Source organism: Rhinolophus hipposideros, assembly GCF_964194185.1.
Source record: "Rhinolophus hipposideros genome assembly, chromosome: 4".
NCBI classification, from domain to species: domain Eukaryota; kingdom Metazoa; phylum Chordata; class Mammalia; order Chiroptera; family Rhinolophidae; genus Rhinolophus; species Rhinolophus hipposideros.
Window position 1 is genome coordinate 34,684,151 of NC_138050.1, and position 19,211 is coordinate 34,703,361.

Sequence of the window (19,211 nt, forward strand, 5' to 3'; positions counted from 1 at the left end):
ATTCTTCAGTAATTTTAAAGGAAATTAGTGGGGGGGGGAGTTTGCTCAATTTTAAAATCAGACTTTAATGTTGGCATGTGCTTAATGCTTTTAGTAAGTTACATGATCAAAATGCTAAAATTTCAATGCAAGTTAGAACTATGAATTTTTACCAACGTGAGGTCTAAAAATTCAAGTGGTATCGAGGTATGAGTAATGTGGTTGGCTTCCACATGTAAAAAGGAATATCCTCTCAGTTGGCTAATTATGTGGAAAAGGAGTGTAGGCTGCTAAAAGATTTGGGTTATAGCCAAGTAGTTTTTTACTTAGTTTTCTGCAGAAGGATCTTACCTAGAAACATGTTATTTGTGAAAATCCATTGTCCAAATATGTGTCTGGACAAACTGTTAGAATTTGTAGTCTGTGGGGTAGGTGGGATGATTGTACAAGAGGATACCTTCATCATGGTTTATAGTGTAAGTGGATTTGCTGCGTTTACCATTTATGTGGTTGGTGTATATGTGGGTTTTTTAAATTTATAATAGTATTAGAACTATCACTTTTAGAAGCAAATAACTGATAATATGATGTGGATACTAAAGTATACTGTATAACCAGTATCAGCCCAGCAAGTTTACATGTATTTCAAAATAGGGAAAATTTGCTAGTTTATTACATAATGGAGTAACACCTTTTTCACAGGTTTTCTTCAGCATAAATCACATCATTACTAGCTTAATTTTTATGAACATGGTTTATGAATTCTTTGATTTCCCTAATGAAGGTAGTTTTGTCAAACATGACGTATTTCTTATATTTGTCTTTTGATTACAAGGTACTACTTGAGTTTTATAGTCTATTTCCAATTGTACTCAGAATCACTAATGAGTAATTACCTCTTCCTGTTATCCACCTCTTCTCAAAAGATTTATGACCAGGTTGTAGACATGAATTTTGCCGGTAGCAGCTCTGGTAGACTATTAGGAAAAGTGTATCTGTAAAGTAATTTAGATTGTATATGCAAAGGCAACTTCATATAGACAACTAATAAAGGTGATCAACCAGACTTTATTATGGTATAATGGGAGTTCATGGATAAGCACTTCCTTGAATATCTCACTGTATTTACTTGCACTTTATCTTTGAAAAAAACAAGCCCTCTTTCACTGAACAAAGGCAAATAGTTAACAAATGTATATGAAGCATCTATATAATATTTTAAATTTAAAAATTCTTAAATATTGATAACCTATATGGTAGAATCTCTGAAAACAGGAAAAATCAAAATTACCGATTCAGTAGACTATTGGGACAGTTGAAGTAAAGTATGTCTTCAAGTTTGAGTTAAGCAATTAAATTTTTAAAGTAAAATGTTTTAAGGTACATTCTATAAATATGTACAAAATGCAGATCTATTTGATGCTTTATTCACGCAAGTAAAATACTGCATATGTAAAGAGAGACGCCATCATGTCTAAAAATTATAACCCCCTAGAATTAAAAACAAAAGTAAACAAAATACCCTTTAAAGAATATTCACTGTACGAAACAAAAAGGGAACCATTACAACTTAAAGAATAAAATTTATTTTTAAAAATGTTTTCAAGTCTGATTCTAATGTGTACTGACTTACGCATTTCAATAATTACATGAAAGACCTACAGGGGGGAAAGGTTAACAGTACTTTAGCAAGTTAAAGAATAAAAATCTCTCTTTTCCCCCCCTACCTTCTAGTTGACAAGAGGGAATAGTTAACAATCCTGTTTCATAAAAACAGCTATAGTACTGTGCTTTGAAAAATATCTGGTGCATATTATTCTTACTACATCACGTGATTCTGTTGTCCTTAAGACTTCTATCTAGAAGGAGCTACAGGTTCCAACCCGGCACTTCAGGTAATGAAAAATGACCCAAAAAATGCTTTAAGATAAAATAATGTATCATATCTTCTGAAATTTCTTGAAGCAGATTGTCAGATCAAAATCTTTAGCTTTAAATAAAAAGTCCGAAAAAGACTGCCATCCTATTGTTGAAATAATTGCACTCAAATGATCTATAAAATGGAGTGGGCTGACATTGGTTCTTCTATTAACTTAATATAAAACTATTTTTTCAGCAAGTATAAGTAATTGCAAGGATCTATTACTCCATTATCCTCTGGCCTTCTAGTCTTATTTTGTGTTGAATTTTTGTCTAATGCAGAATTTGAAAAGTTTAATACCATTTTCTCTTTGATTAAATACCAGTTCTTTAGCTTTGTAGCCTTAAAAGGAAATCTGCTTTAAATTCTGAAAATCAGTACCAAAAAAATATACACAGCTTATTCTAATTACTAACATTTACAAAACTTACTCCATCAAATTAAAAAAGAGTAAAATAAAATATTTTTTAAAATAGTGCATACAAGGCACAAGAGCTTCTTAGTACATTTACTGAAGCCTAACATTTTGGCATCAACAAACACGCCACTTAAGTTTACCTGAAACTCAATTTCCAAACAGCATGCCATTTAGTTACGTTGAACTAAATTTCCAAAAGTATATGGTTTTTTTTGTTTGATTTGCATAATTTAATCTTAGGTGTTTGAAGAACTATATAGTTTAACTCATACTTTTGATGAGAGGACACAGAAATAACATATAAATGAAAGATTAATGTATTGACCCAACAGGAATTCTTAACAGAAATTCACTATTTTTGCCATGTTCAAAGAAAAAAATGAAAAAAATTTTTAAAGCCAACCTGGCAAAAGAATATCATAAACCAATCTTCATTATTGTTGTTAATAGATTTTTTCCCCAATTTAAAAAGATTAAAAGATGAAAAATGTATTTCAATGTCATAGAAATGTGTTCATTCTGAAACATTTTCTAGCCAATTGCTTACCAGTGAGCTCAAGCTTCAATGATCATACTTCTTTTCCAGCAGGGGAACAAAGCTAGAATTAGATGAAAGTCTAGCAAAACATGGATGGTGATCTTCAAATTGTAATGGATTCACAGTTACTAAGTTCACTCAGTTTGATGTTGGATTCACATCAGAGAGAATAGACGACTGATTTGCTACCTCCACCTCATAGATAACTAATAGGTTTTACAAATAAGGCTTATCATTATAATGTGATTTGAAATATTTTAAATCTCAATATCTTAGTCTTAATGTTTTGATTAGAAAGTTAGATGAGTAATGGGCATTTTATGTGATAAATTGTGTTACCCAAATATTTGGGTGAAAACTGGCCCATGAATTTATTTCAAGTTTTTATGATAGAAGGTATTTCACCATTATCATAAACCATAATTTTAATTTTTCACAGGAATTTGTATTGAAACAATCTGTATATTGAATAAAAATGTGATGTTTTAAGCAACGGCTTGCAGAGAACTAATCAATTCATATTCTGCATATCCAGCCAAAGGGAAGTGGAACCATATCCAGCCATATCCAAAGGAAGTGGTGCCTTCCTGTGAGAAGCCTTGTCCATCCATAAACAGCATTGAAACCTTGAAATGAAACAGAAAACATGAAACGATTCTGTTAGCTATAAACAACAACAACAACAACAAAAAACCTAACCAACTCTTTCATTCAACAACTCATTGTTTCGATAACATCCCTATTCAAAATTAAATGTCTTCTGTACTAGTTATCTCAGGAGATGAGTTCTTGAATATAGACCTCGACATCAATGCTTCTCAAACTATGATGTGCATGTATACAAGACTATGGGATACTGTTAAAATTCAGAAGATTCAGATTTTAATTCAGTCAGTCTAGGGTGAGGTCCAAAATCCTGCATTTCTATTAACCTCTCTCAGGTGAAGCTAATGCTACTGTTTTGGGATCCCAAACTGAGTGGCAGGGTTCTAGGTTATTCTGCATTTGTCTGAGGCTGGTAGGCATTTAGGAGTGACAAATGAGTTCAAAGGAGGACTTAAGAAATAATTTTGAAATTTCATGTGCATAAAAACAGCATTTTTTGTTTATATTCTATAAGAGAGAAGGTTGGATAGGCTAAATTTAGCACTAATTTGGCTCTAGGCACATTATAACTATTTGGGAAATATTCTGACTAAAATATTTTATTAAAAGGCCATAGATCATTTACTAATGTACTTCAAAAAGAATATGAGGGTAACATTTAGTAATATAATTAAATTAAGCATATCAATATCAAGTAATATTGTTCAACATGAATGAAATGCAAGTCTGAGATGTAAAGCAGAAAAAACTATTTTAAAAACTATTTGGGATATTAGCTACCTTAGGAAAACTCGATTTTTTAAAGAAATATTTTACTCTCGGTTAGATGGGTGTGTGGGAGGGGGTTGGGGATAAGGGGAAAGGTGAAGGGATTTGGAGGCAGCTGGTGACCACAAGATGGCCTCGGGGTTTTTTTTTTTTTTTTTTTTTTTTTTTTTTTTGAAAATTAATTTGGGGAAGGTATTCTATAATGTTGTGGAGATTTTGTTGGGTATCCGATGGGCATGCGTCCTGTTTGGGAGACCACCTCAGGGATGCTGTGGATACCTGATCATGGCATTGGACACCAGAGGCTGGACATTAATGAATGCCAACTATAATTTTATATATATAATGTGATGGTTCGGTGTGGGGTCGGAGGGATGGTGGATGGGGGGAGGGGGGTTCACAGTGTGAGGGATATGGATGATGAACGTCTAAGTATTACCTTGTTTTGTACACCTGAAACTAATAAATAAATAAATTTATGAAAAAAAATAAATAAAAAAAAAAATTCTTAAAAAAAAAAAAAAAAAGAAATATTTTACTGTCACTGGTTATGTCAATAGAATGAAAAATACTACATCAGAAAACCATCTTTTTATGTCAATGCAGATGATTCATGCTGGCATTTGGTTATTATGACCACTAATGTTATATTCAAATGTAATAAAATCAAGTTTCTGTGAGATTTTTAATTTTAATGATGTTATTTTATCACTTATTTAGAAAATACTTATTGAGAACCTGTTATGCATCTGGTACTGTGTGCAGTGTTGAGAATAACGATGAACAAACGCAACACTGGTCTTGTGTCAAAATACTGGGATGTCTACATGACAGGCTATTACTATGTAACACATGACCTCAAACACAATGGTAATTATAACTAATAATTCAAAATACTCCAAAAACTCCTGTGAAACTTTATATGCTTTACAGAACTGTGTTCTATAAAATATTTATTTTATTAGTGGTATAGTGATTCATATTTGTTTATTTATAGTTATATTTTAAGATTTCCATAAATTTAACGTCTCCTTGATATGTAATCAAATTAAGATTACATTTTTCACTCCCCTAACCATAGTTAGGATTAATCTAACTATGGTTACCATGATGGTGACTATACCATCATGTACAGTCACCCCAAACCGAGAGAGTCAACTAGCAAATTGCCAGATCAGTATTTTGTAGTTATTAAAGAGCTACTCACCAAAATGAAAATAAAACAAAATTTTAAAAAACAGATTAAGAAAAGATTTTGAGGATTAAAATGGGTTAAAAACAAACACACACACACACACACACAAAGAAACTCAGATATCCATGAAGTACTTTGATACAGATGACTTTGTTTTAGATACTACTATCTTGCTTCTCTTAGACTTTAGGGTTCTAGATTGTAGTTTTGTAAATACAGAGTTGTATTGATAATGTTCATGTTTAAGTCATTATATTGTATTTATTATAATAGTATATATAGTTGTTTATGTTGTTCAGATGTTTATGGCTTTGTTCCAAAGGGACTCTTTATTGTAGCTTTTTTTATGGACTGTAGGCTTATAAATAGATTATGTATTAAACTGATTTGGAACTACAGATTTAATAAAATCATGGTTTAGAGAAAATTATTTGGAACACCTATTATTTTAAGGATGTCTCATACTATGGGGTCCTACTAGGACCAAAAATAGGGATGACCAGTTTACACTAATAAGATATAATTATCTTGTACTTAGATCCATTGAAATTCTGCTAGTGGATGGTCAAGGACATGACCACTGTATATCTAGAAAGACAGAAAAAAATAAAAATAAAAAATTGCACAATCCTATGAAATGACAAGATAATTGTCACGTAAAGTTCAATACTTTAGGATCAATTCTTGCCATTTAATGCATTACTATAGAAACAAATTTAGTTCATCAACTTATTTCTATTATCATGTTAACCTAAACACGAGTTAATACTGAAGCTCAGTCCATGTCCAGAGGTCTCCAGTGTGAGTAATACAATCCCAAGGGTAAGGTAAGACATCTTTTAATATGAATCACTCAAAAATAAACAATATTTACCCTAAAAGAACTGGAAAGTGTTAAAAATATAGAACAGAATAAAGAAAAAACTTATCTTACTTTCATAAAGTACAAATTTGTTTGAAGAGTTAAGCATCATTCTCCATGGTTAATGCAGGGTTGCTCATACCTTCAAGAAAGAACATAAATTAGCAGTTTTTGGTTGCTTTTGAACAAATAGGCAGAGATCTGTTTATTCATTCATGAATCCCCCCAATATACTTCCAAAGATGCCTTGTTTCTAGTATGGGTGTTTATAATATGGTCATATAGAAACACACACACACACACACACACACACACACACACACACATTTGCACTTCTCATATCACCTTAAATTATTATTTCCTAATTCTTCATTGACCTACCTCATTCTAGTCAAACTAAATCTTTGAGCCCTTTCTCATCTCATCCTTCTCATGTTTCTCTTCCTTCTTTTATATCATCCTTTAAACTTTAGTTTCTTACTCATCTAGCAAAGTAACAGAAAAATTAATCTAACATGCCAAATAACAGCACATAAAAACCAAGAAATCCCTTCCATGTTAATGTAGAACTATGAGACACAAATCCCTTCTGAAAGAAAGAGCTCTTTGTCTCTCCACCCCCAAAACTGACCCCCAACTATACCTCACTTCTTTGCCTCTAAGGAAACTGATGGATTCAAGAGGCAAATAGGTGTCATCAATTTTTATTTAGGTAATTCCTAGTCCTTCCCATATATTGCAAAATGGAATGGTAGGTTTGAAGGTGAAGAGAGACCAAATTATGAATATTAAAAGGATGGAGTTAGAAAGCCTGTATTTTAGGAGAATATGACTGATTATATATTAAATATTGACCTTAGAATATTTACTTAGGACTAGCAATTTTTTTTTCACCACTACTAAATACCAGAGATTTCAAATAAACCAGTAAATACTTTCAAGTGCCATGAGTCAAAGTTATGCAGCACTAGGAGAGAGTTTAAAGAAAAGACTATAAGAAAATTTTGAAGAATTCAATTAGTAAGCCTTGTAATTTTCTGGCTAACAGTGTCTTGATCGTGGATGTATGGTTTTGTACTCATTTATAGGGACACAACACGTATGTACTCACACCTACATATATGATCACATTGTTTTGTTTAATCCTTCCTAACCCTGAGAAATAAGTATCTTAAAGATAAGGAAGCAAAGTCTAAAAGAGATTAGGTAACTTAAATATCACACACTGATTAGGTGCCTAAATTGGGATTTGAAATTAGGTCTGTCTAACTTCAAAGCCTTGCTTGTTCTTTGCCAATAAAGAGGTAATCAAAAGATTAAAATCAATAACAATAATGAGAAATATGAAGAAATAAAAGGTAGCTAAAGTTAGGTAATTATGCAATCACTTTTCTTTGACCTTTTGAAATTGGATAGAAATCTTAGAGTAAAAGAACTGCATAATTTAAGACCTTTTTCACAGATATTTTTTCAACCTTTTGTCTGAATTGATCACATTTTTCCATTTAAAAACAAAAACTCATAGACACAGACAATAGTTTAGTGGTTACCAGAGGGTAATGGGGGTGGGGGGTGGGAGATGAGGGTTAGGGGGATCAAATATATGGTGATGGAAGGAGAACTGACTCTGGGTGGTGAACACACAATGGGATTTATAGATGATGTAATACAGAATTGTACTCCTGAAATTATGTAATTTCATTAACAATTGTCACCCCAATAAATTAAAAAAAAACAAAAAAAACAAACTGTATTTTGAGTTTATTTCTATCATTTAATATGCAATAATAAAGATTGGTTTTTTAAACTGAAAAAAAATGTAATGTAGATTTATCTTTCACAAAATGATTTTCTACAGCTAACAGACAAAGTACTTCACAAATAGATGTTCCTGAAAATAATTCTAAATTTACACTGGGAATCTGACTCCAAAGCAAGAAAAATCCTATAGGTAATATAATAAAATTTTTTCAGTACTTTCACCTTTCAAAAATAAAATATATCAGAAAGGCCAAACAAGCACACTCTTACCAGCTTTGCCTTTGCCCAGGTTTGTGCTGCTCTCTGTCCAAGATTGAGAATCAGTAAGAAGGTGGCTCTGGGACTCTCTCAATGGCTTTGCAGGAAATTGATGGTTTTCAGGACTGAATAATAATCATTATCACAATTATCAGATTAACCCTTGACAGTATTAAGGTGAGTGTTTCTCAAAGTATGAACACAAACCACTTACAGTGCCAGATATTGTAGGAGTTACCCAAGATAATTTGGGGAATACAGGAACAATTAAATCATACTGACTCACAATAAGAAAAATGTTCTCTTTTCAATTCTTTTAATTCCTCTGATTACAATAAGATGACAATTTTTAACTCTGGCAAATTTCCATTTTTAATATATAGAGTAGGCCTTAGCCTTACACTTTAGCAGGTGAGGGAATCTAGTTAGAACCTAATAGTATTTTATTATCAATTTTATTTTTTAAAGTTATATTCTATTTACAACAAATTATACTAGCTTCTCATTTATGACAGTTATACAAAGTTTGGTTTAAAAACAACTGTCGGTGCCAATTTGAATAAATACATTAAAGAAAAATACTAATTTTTGTAAGTGGATATGGAAAAAATATATAAAGGTGATGGCATATCATATATAAAGGTGATTGACTTTTTCAAGTTTGAGGAAAAACTAGTGTTTCTAAAGTGCCTTAACTGGTCTTGAACCAAGAATTCTCTATCTTCTTTGATAAGACCAAAACAACCAATTTGAGTATTATCATGCAGGAATGTTGAAAACATGACACTATCAAATCTTACAAACCTGATGTTTAATTTGAGAAAATGAAGAGTCTTAAATGAAGAATTTAAGTTTTAAAATTTAAGTAGACATGCCACATATCAACATATTGGATGGTATGAGAAAATACACATAAATTAAAATAACATTTCACTTAGAACAAATTATTGGCATAGAAACTATTATTTTAGAATACGCTGAAATAGTAATTATAATAATGTTCAAAAGAAAAAAAACTACTTAAAATTCTTCCAAGAATAATTTAACATATTTTAGTTGTCTATAACTATTATATTTTTAAAGGACTTACTTTTGCTCCTTAGTAATTACCTCATTGCTAAAATTTGAGAATATTTCAATTTTGTGCAGCTTTAACATACCCTTATTAAAATGTTGAAGATAAATCATTTTTTTAAAAAAAAGCTTGTCTCCCATTCATATGAAAAAAAAAATCTCTTTTACTCTAATTCTTATTCTTCAGGAAAGAGACAGTATTCCAACATACTAACTAGGTCCTGGTTTGGGGACTCCTTATAGATTGATTACTGCTAACAGGATTAATTTAAAACAACTGGCAAGGATCCATTTATTCAACGATATTCATTGAGTACCTATTACATCAATGAATAAAGTCTTTGATCTCATGGAAGTTTCATTGGTAATTGAGGAAGAATGATCATAAAGAGAGAAATATATAGTAAGTCGGGTGATAATACAAGCTATGACAAAAAAAAAATGTATGGGGAATTGGAGAAGCAGGTTACTATCTTACAAAGGGTTTTCAAAGATGGCCTCTATTGTGAAGTTACACCTAAATAGAAAGTGAATGAAAAGAAGGCACAGATCATTCAGAATTCTGGAGGAAGAACATTTAGGAATAGGAATTAGCAAGTACAAAGGTACTAAATACGGGACATGCTTGGCATATCAGAAACAGCAAGACCTATGTGTCCGAGGATTATGAGTGATGGGAAAGTGATAAGGGATTGACATCAGAGAGGTGTTGGGGGCAACATTAGATAGGACAAGGCAAGGACACTCGTTAGTCTTTATTCTAAGATGGGAAATCAATGTAGGGTTTTGAGCAGAAGATGACAAAACCTGATTTATGTTTTAAAAGGATCACTGTGACATTTTAATTGAGAAGAAACTGCAGTAAGGCAAAAATGGAATCAGGAAGATTAGTTAGGAGGAATTAAAACAATTTATGTGAGAAATGATATAGACATAGGATGCATCTCAAAATTTACAAATGGAGTAAATACAAGGTAACTGAAAGAGGGGAATCCAGGAGGATGTCCAAGTTTCTGGTCTGAGCACCTGGGGGAATGCAGGTCACAGCTACTGATATGTATATGGAGGAATGGAGAATATCAAGTTTAGAGTGGGCATGAGGATGTAGATAGATGGAATCAAGAGTTCTGCTTTGTACCTGTTCAGTTGCAGATGACTTTTAGACATTTGAGTGGGAATGTTGAGCAGACAGTCAGATATAAAACTCTGGAGCACAGAGGCGACACCAGCATAAACCATAGAAATGTTATATGCCCTAATCAGGGGAAATTATAAAATTCTGTAGAAGAGACTTTAGCTGTCAAAATCCAATATTAACAGGAGAAGCCTGGTTTCTTGACCTTTTCAAGATCACCTTGCTCGGTAACAGTTCCAGAACTAGGATTTCTCTCAATGCCCCTGGTACACTTAGGAGAGATACTATCTCTAAATCCCAAATCGTCTTAAACTACAAAAAAAACATTGAAACAAAGGTCCAAAAACATTACTTGCAAACTCTTAAATTTCATATAAGCTTGAAAATGTGTTCTAACTAGAACTAGATTAAAACTAGATTTTTCTTATTAAAACTAGATTTTTCTGCACCAAGGTGTAAGAAAAACCATTAACATTTAGCTCTGTGGAATTTTCAAGCCCAAACTCACAGGGCATGACCCAATAAGACTCTGGTGCCTTTGAATATCCCTGTGAAACACATGAAAATGGCCTGCTCATCAATTGATAAGAGTCTGGTATGTACATCGCTCACTCTGGGATGGGGTGGCAAATAAGTTTCATCTCTGACAATTTAAAACAATTTGACAAGGTTGCCAGGGTGTCACTGCCTTGAGAAACATTCTGGGGTCACGCCAGGACGCCCAGGGGAAAGTACTGTGATCAATAAGAAATAGGCACTAGATGGAAGGAATGTAGCCAGAGGTGCTGTATACATGGCATTCTGGCAAATAAGAAACTCCCTAAAATTTAGCTAAGAATGCTATTATGGTTATGTTTTTGCTATTGGCTTTCACTCAAAATTAAAAGTGTGGTCATATTCCAATAACTCTGTCTTAAAGATATAAAGATTAGTGTTTCAAACTTGAACATTCATATATGTATAGCATTTTAAAAGTTTAAGTAGTTTTGCCTTTTGCCAGTTAGTAGCAAATTTCTGGTCTTCCTCAAATTCTTGATAGACAGGAAAGAAACAAACTTAAAGCAGGGGCAAAAGTCTCCAGACCATAAATTTCTAAGAACCCTCCCTTCTCTTTCCAAGGAAATGGTTCAGATAATGCTCAGAGGTCTTTATAGAGCACCAAGAATACGGTGCACACTACTAATGGAACTGTCCAGTGGGTGTCCTGGGTTCCATCTGATCCCCAAAGGCCTTATCTAGGGAAGTTTTCTCATTTCTACAACAGTTACTACAGAGAGGAAGGACCTAGAGAGTCAAAGGGAAAGCTGACATTGTTTGCTCATCTGATCACTAGGGAAGCTAATATGGACTCATATATATTTTTTATTTTAAGCATTACATTTAAAAAATCATAATATATTTCAATCAACCAAAATGTATAGAGAATTAACACCTGTTTACCTATCACCCAGATTAATAATGGAATTTTACAAGTATAATTGAAGCTCCCTATGGACCCATCCCCAGTCATACTTTCCTTTTTCCTCATTCTAAGTGGGAACCATTGCAGTAAATTATCTTATGTTCTTGAAATTTTTTTTCAAAGAATCATATAACTAAAGGATACATGAAGATAAATATGTTATTCGAAAGTAAAAAAAGAAAAAAAATGGAATTACTTTTTAGATGTTGAATTCAGTCCTGCAGGAGTAGATGGTTGTTCAGGATCCTGGTTAACAAGGCAAGTTGGAAAGGAGCAGCCATCACCTAGACTATAATTAAAATCAAAACTTACAATTGAGCAATAAAAAAAGACAACAGAGTGACACTCAGAGTGCTGATGTCTGCGAGCAGGACATAATTATACTATGGACAAAACATGCGAATCACACACTGGTTTCAATACAATATGTTTAGGGAGATGAGATAACTGATTTCCACATTGATGTAATCATGAGTCATAAAATCATACTTTAAAAAAGAGGAGTTCCTATGCAGAATTATAGAGTTCTTTTATTGTATTACTTTCATTCCTTTAAAACCTGAAAATTTTCACAACAAAGTACCTTGAAAAAATGGGTAGCAACCAGTACTTCTTCTCATCACCAAAAACTTGTCGCATATTTTTACCGAAACCCAAGCTGAATCCATTCTTATCTGTTCCGTGTCGAAATACTGGACTTCTAAATGCCTCTATAAAAGATAACAGAGCAATCACATGAGTAAAGTATATATCAGCTAGTAACTCCTATATTTAGAAGTGATTGAATTAAACAAAAGAACTCGAAAATCAGTGGCTAATCCCCTGTGAGTACTTATGTGCCTACCAACAACTCTGCAATATAGATCGTTTATTTTGTTTTAAAATAATCATAAAATACAATTACATTTATTTTAATTTTTAAGTAGCTTTTTAATTATAATAGCAGCACATGTGCATTGTAAAAAGTTAGAAACTATAAACAGGCAAATATGTTAAAACTACATCTTCTAGCTCTTGATAGATGGGTGGATGGATGGATGGATGATGGATATAGATATATACAAATCTATAGTTTTTTAACCAGAATGTAATGTGCTTTTATGTGCTTGTTGGCCATTTGTATATTTTCTTTAGAGAAATGTTTATTTAAATGTCTAGTCAAATCCTTTGCCAACTTTTAAATTGGACTGTTTGTCTTTTTGTTGTTGAGTTGTAAGAGTTACTTGTATATATGAATACTTGGCCCTTATCAGGTATGTGATTTACAAATATTACTCTCATTCTGTGGGCTATCTTTTTACTTTTTTGATAATGTCCTTTGACACACAAATTTTTAAATTTTGGTAGTGCCCAATTTATCTATTTTCTTTTGTTGCTCATGCTTTTGGTGTTGTATCTAAGAATTAATTGCCTTTTATGAGATCCTGAAGATTTATCCTTATGTTTTCTTCTAAGACTGTTATAATTTTAGCTCTTCCATTTAGGTCATTGAACCGTTTTGAGTTCATTTTTGTATATTATGTGAGGTAGGGGTTCCATTTCATTCTTTTACATGTATATATCCAGTTGTCCCAATACCACTTGTTAAAGATGCTATTCTTTCCCCATTGAATGGTCTTAGTACTCTTGTCAAAAATAAAATGGCCAAAGATGTTTAAGTTTAGTTCTGGACTCTCAATTCGTCCATATCTTTATTCTTATGCCAGTACCACACTGTTTTGATCACTATAGATTTGTAGTAAGTTTTGAAAAGAGTAAGAATTAAAAAAAAAAAATTTAATGGATTTTTTTTTGCTATTTGGGGCCCTTGAAATTCCATATGAATTTGAGGACCAGCTTATCTATTTCTGCAAAACAAGGCCATTGAAATTATAATAGGAGTTGTACTGAATCTAAAAATCACTTTGGGTAGTAGTATTGCTATCTTAACAATATTGTTTTTAATCCATGAACATGGGAAGTCTTACCATTTACTTAGTTCTTCTTTAACGTCTTTCAGCAATGTTTTATAGTTTCACTATATTTGTGTTGCTCTGCCTTGGTTAAATTTATTCTTAGGTATTTTACTATTCTGGATACTTTTGTAATTGGAATTGTTTTCTTAATTTTCTTCTTGGAGGGTTCATTGCTGGTGAATAGAAATACAACTGATTTTTTGCATATTGATCTTGTGTCACGAAACTTTGCAGATGTTATTTATTAGCTCTGATTGCTTTTACTGTGGATTCTTTAAGGTTTTCTATATGTAAGATCATCTGCCTGAGATGTTCTGGCTCTTTCTATGACTGACATCGTAGGTTAAATATGTTTTATTTTGGTGAGCTATTCCCTGATCACTTTATCTAAGTAAGTTCCCTTCTACCATCTCCAGCCTTTGATTCATACCTCAGCATCTTGTTTGTTTCTGTTAAAGCTCTTTGTGTTTTGTAATTACTGTTACATTTGCTCCTTGATTTTCTGTGCCCCTCACTAGGCTGTTTTGTCCTTTAATCACCACTGAATATACAAAATGCTTTACATACAATGGACAGTCAATAAATATATGGAATGAGTGAATTTATTTATGTCTGAGTCACATACCACAAAACAATGTGGGAAATAAGAATGATTTTTACCACTTCAGGACAGATTGTCATTTAATAATATGGCAATTTTTGATGAGTAACTATTTATGTATTTAAAGTTCTGTTAACTACAACAATTGGATACTCACCTAATGTAGATTTATTTTTGCTGACTAGCCAACAATGATAGCCAAACAGAGAAGACAAGCTGACAGAAAACATAGCTGCAGCAAAGAATAAAAACATAATATGGAACTTGGCTTGAGTATCAGGTAGACCATTCTATAAAGAAAGGAAAAAAATAACATGTTTTGTCAAAGGGATAAGTATTCCCCTACTTTTATAAGATTTCTTTTTTTGCTTAAAATGTTTCTTAAATTTAGATATGGAGAAAGGTACATGGCTTTATGTAAAAACTTTGAGAAAAAAATATAGCATCATATTAAAATATATGTTTACTGTAGTATGAATATATATGGAAAAATATTTAAATTTGGGATATTTATTTTGCTTTGCATAACCAAATCATAGAAAAATTATGGCAGTATGGTAGTATGTGTGTAAACTATACCAGTAGAAAGCAAGATGAAAGAAACTATAAAATATACTTCTGAATTTACTACCTGACCATGTTTTAACATAATACAGATTTATAAATGTTTAAATAGTTTTATTACAATGCCAGAAAATAAATGTTAATTGGCACAGTTTAGCTACTATACTCATTGATGTTTTACATCACTACAAACACCAGCACAAGTACAAGAACACATAAAACAACACATCCACAATAATGATTCAAGCTATTTTAAATAATAGCATCACAAAAAAGATCAACACTGGAGCATAACATCTGTCTAAAATAAATCTTACAATATCCATGAGATAAAAATAGGCCAACTAAAAGCAAAACTAGTTTGACTCTCATTATACGTATTGTCCGAAGAGACCTGGACTTGCTCTAGAATGCAGGCTTAGGGCTATGGACACTTAGGGAAGGACCAGAGTGGTTGAGAAGCTTCCCCTTCTGATAGCCGGGCATACTATTTCATACCCTGTCATACCTATCAGATTGACACAGGTCACAAGATTTCACTGATAGCTTTTGACAGCAGAGTCCTCACAGTGAAAACAGGCCATTCCTTTACACACATATTTGTGATTGGAACTAAAACCATCCACAGGAATGAGGAACAGTGGGGTGCCATCCTCTCAGACATTCATTAGGGATCATTCTTCAAGCTGGACAACGGAAGCACACTTGAATGCTAGGAGCATATCCATGTACCTGTGTATTCCTAGTGCTTACAATGTACCTGGCACAGGGTAGGCATTCAATAAATCTTTAGTTTTGAATGTGGTTCCAATCTCACATAAACGATCTAGCAATTGAGAAAGTCTTACCATAATAATGAATAATTGTATGAAAATAATAAAGCAATCCTCGCAGATAGTAACTGTTTTTTACTATCATTTGGTATTCATAGGAGTATCTTTGGATATTTAAAATACTCAATTTGTTTTGCTCACATTTAAAATAAATGGTGCAGAGAAAAAATGAACTATCTAAAAAACTATCTAAAGTCTAATCAAGCCATGCTTAATAAAAATTTGGGACATAATAGACATAATAGTTTAAAAAATAATCTTTTTACGCATAAAGAAAACACTTCTATTTTTAAATCCTAAAAATAAATTCTTATACAGTTCATTCTTGTTATTGGCAGTGGTTGTGTCCTGTAAAGTTACCATGAACACTGAATTTGTGAATACTGAACCATTTCTGCTACGGAAAATACAGGGTTAGGTTCCTGTGAGCTTCTGGTCACAGCATTTTTGTCAAATAATCAATATATAACCTTGTGTTCTGTGTGTTTCTGCTTAAAGACACCTTATTTAATATGTTATTGATTCACTAATAGAGAACTCGTGCCCAACATCGCTACAACTCATGCCTGAAGGAAGCTTATCTAACACATGTATTCTCCATAAAGCACATCAGTCTTCTTTTGCTCAGAAACACCAGACAGTACTTCAGCACTATGCTTGAAGACCTTACTAAACAGTAAAATCACCAATGAAAAGCACAAAAATGCAAAAAAAACATGGCATTAAATAGAAAAGCACACTTGTTGAACAGTACAAAGAGTTGAAACAAAAGGCAAAGCGTAGCCTTGTTTGATCTCAACTGGGAGTGTGCACATGGGGCAACTCAAACTTTTAGCCTCTGTGCATGTTCTGCAAATGACCACGAAAGCTCTGAGAGTACTGATTTGGGGGGTGACAGATAAATTTTAACAAGTTGGTGAATTCACAGATACAGAATCTGCAAATAATGAGGGCTGACTATATCTAAATGAGCTCTATTCTATAAAATTAGTGTCTGAAATAGTTCACAAAAGAAAATCTATGTTATATATTTTTGTATACTAAAATAGTTCACCAAGGTAATGACTTACTGTCCAAAATTTGATAAAATACTGTAAATCTGTAGCAGCAATAAAAAGACAGTACAGCAGAGAATAAGCCAAGAAAAGGAGGAAAAATTTATAATTTGAAAATCCGACACAGTTGTTCACCCTGTTAACAAAACAAAAACATTTCTGTTAGTCTTACATTTTCAACCCAGGTATACATAAGCTCAACCTTAACACAGTGTTTCATTTCCTATCATTTGATATGTATTGGCATTTCCTTAACTGTAATTCATAAGATTTCTTTACATATACAAACATCAAAAACCAATTTTACTAAAAAGGAATTTGTGTTAAGATTTTAAAAATATATTATATAATATTGCTTTACTCAATCATGAACATATATAACTGTGCAGTTGACACAGGTTTGAACTGCACAGGTCCACTTAGGTTTGTTTTTTTGTTTGTTTGTTTTTTCCTTGTAACTTTTCTCCTCTTCTTATTTATTTATTTTTCTTTCTGAATCTTTTAGAGAACAAATTTCTTTAAAAATACTAGATCACCCAACCACATAGATTTAGTAGAGTTCAGGATTTCTTGGCCATAATGATTAGAGTTAATGTCAGTCAGATCATGTTTAAATTATGTGAATGCAAACCAGTGAGAATCTATTTCTAATTCTTGATTTGCTTACTTGATAAGCCAGTTCTAAGCTCTGTCTCTGCCTCTTTTGTCTTTTTTGCCAATTTCCTGGAGGAAAATTATATTTCTTTGTTATATTACTTTTTTATAGTATTTTATTTTTAAATTATAGTTAACATTCAATATTATTTTATATTAGTCTCAGGTGTACAGCATAGTGGTTAGACATTTATATAATTTATGAAGTTATTAGTCTAGTATCCATCTGGCACTATACATAGATATTACAATATTATTGACTGTATTCCCTATGCTGTACTTTACATCCCTGTGACTATTTTGTAACTACCAATTTGTACTTCTTAATCCCTTCACCTTTTTTCACCCAGCCCTCCCCAACCTCCCTCCCATCTGGCAACCATCAGTTTGTTCTCTGTATCTATGGGTTTGTTTCTGTTTGTGTGTTCGTTCATTCTGTCCTTTAGATTCCACATACAAGTGAGATCATGGTATTTTTCTTTTTCTGACTTATTTCACTTAGCATAATACCTTCTAGGTCAGGGGTGTCCAAACTGCGGCCCGCGGGCCAACTGTGGCCTGCAATCCATTTTTTATTGGCCCGCAGCAAATTCCAAAAATATATTTAGTTTACTTAAATAAACCAGGTGAGGCAATATGTACTGCACCTCGAGTGAGTGGCTCGGCTATTTGTGTATTTTACCGCATGCTGCCCTTGGTGAAAAACGTTGAAAAAAGTTTGGACACCCCTGCTCTAGGTCAATCTATGTTGTCACAAGTAGTAAGATTTCATTTCTTTTTAATATGTATACTTGGATTGTTTTCAATAAACATACAGTCAGCCATCGGTATTCCTGAGTTTCATATCTGTGGATTCGACCAATACTATTTTCTACACTTAAAATGTTGTTAAGAGGGTAGATCTCATTTCTGTGTTTTTACCACAATAGAAAAGTTTAAAAATGTAAAAAGTTTTAAAGGCAAACATTTACTTGTCTTATGAATAAACTGGAAATTTAGGAGGGAAAAGAAAGATAAATGTTTGTATTTTCTACCTCAAATAATAGGCAAATAAGGCAAAGGGAATAATAGCATTAGATTTAATAATTTTAGAACTTAAATAGTACATAACAAGTAAATTCATAAAGAAGCCCAAAATTGTGGGTGCACATTGTATGAAAACAAATGTATTTGTCAGAGATTCCAGGGTGAGTGCATACTGAGATTGTTTTTTATGACATCTGAATGAAATAATGGCAAGAAATAATATCGCAAAAGTCCCGTAAAGCCTACTCTAGCTGTTTGTTTGTTTTTTTCTCAAAGGACACAGGATATTCCCTTAGCTAACTTGTGTTGCTTTCAAAAGGGCAAGATGGGTAGACAAAGGCTGGGGTGCTGTGGGGCTGGACAAAGTGAGTGAGGACAATGACTCTTTTATGGATGAGGGGAAAATGAGAAGGCATAGAAAAGATTGTTTCTCTTCCTACAGAAATGCAAGCAGCAGCTTTTATGTTAAATGATAAGTAACATTTTTATAGAAAGTAAAATGATGTTAATCATAGATTTTCTAACATCTAATTTAGGTTACTTTAA

General features: G+C 32.5%; 1 protein-coding gene across 2 annotated transcripts in view; it reads right to left on the reverse strand.

Annotated features, from left to right (window-relative positions):
* Nucleotides 1-1,027: 1,027 nt before the first annotated feature.
* Nucleotides 1,028-19,211, reverse strand: part of ZDHHC2 (zDHHC palmitoyltransferase 2) — a 35,147-nt gene continuing 16,963 nt past the window's right edge. For both annotated transcript variants that reach the window (XM_081046569.1, XM_081046570.1), the window contains 7 exons: nt 17,001-17,121; nt 14,691-14,823; nt 12,561-12,687; nt 12,174-12,266; nt 8,319-8,431; nt 6,360-6,429; nt 1,028-3,482 (listed from right to left, as the gene is read on the reverse strand). In XM_081046569.1, coding sequence (XP_080902695.1) covers nt 6,389-6,429; nt 8,319-8,431; nt 12,174-12,266; nt 12,561-12,687; nt 14,691-14,823; nt 17,001-17,121 — 628 coding nt within the window. In that variant the 3' untranslated portion in view covers nt 1,028-3,482; nt 6,360-6,388. The remainder of the gene's footprint in view (nt 3,483-6,359; nt 6,430-8,318; nt 8,432-12,173; nt 12,267-12,560; nt 12,688-14,690; nt 14,824-17,000; nt 17,122-19,211) is intronic.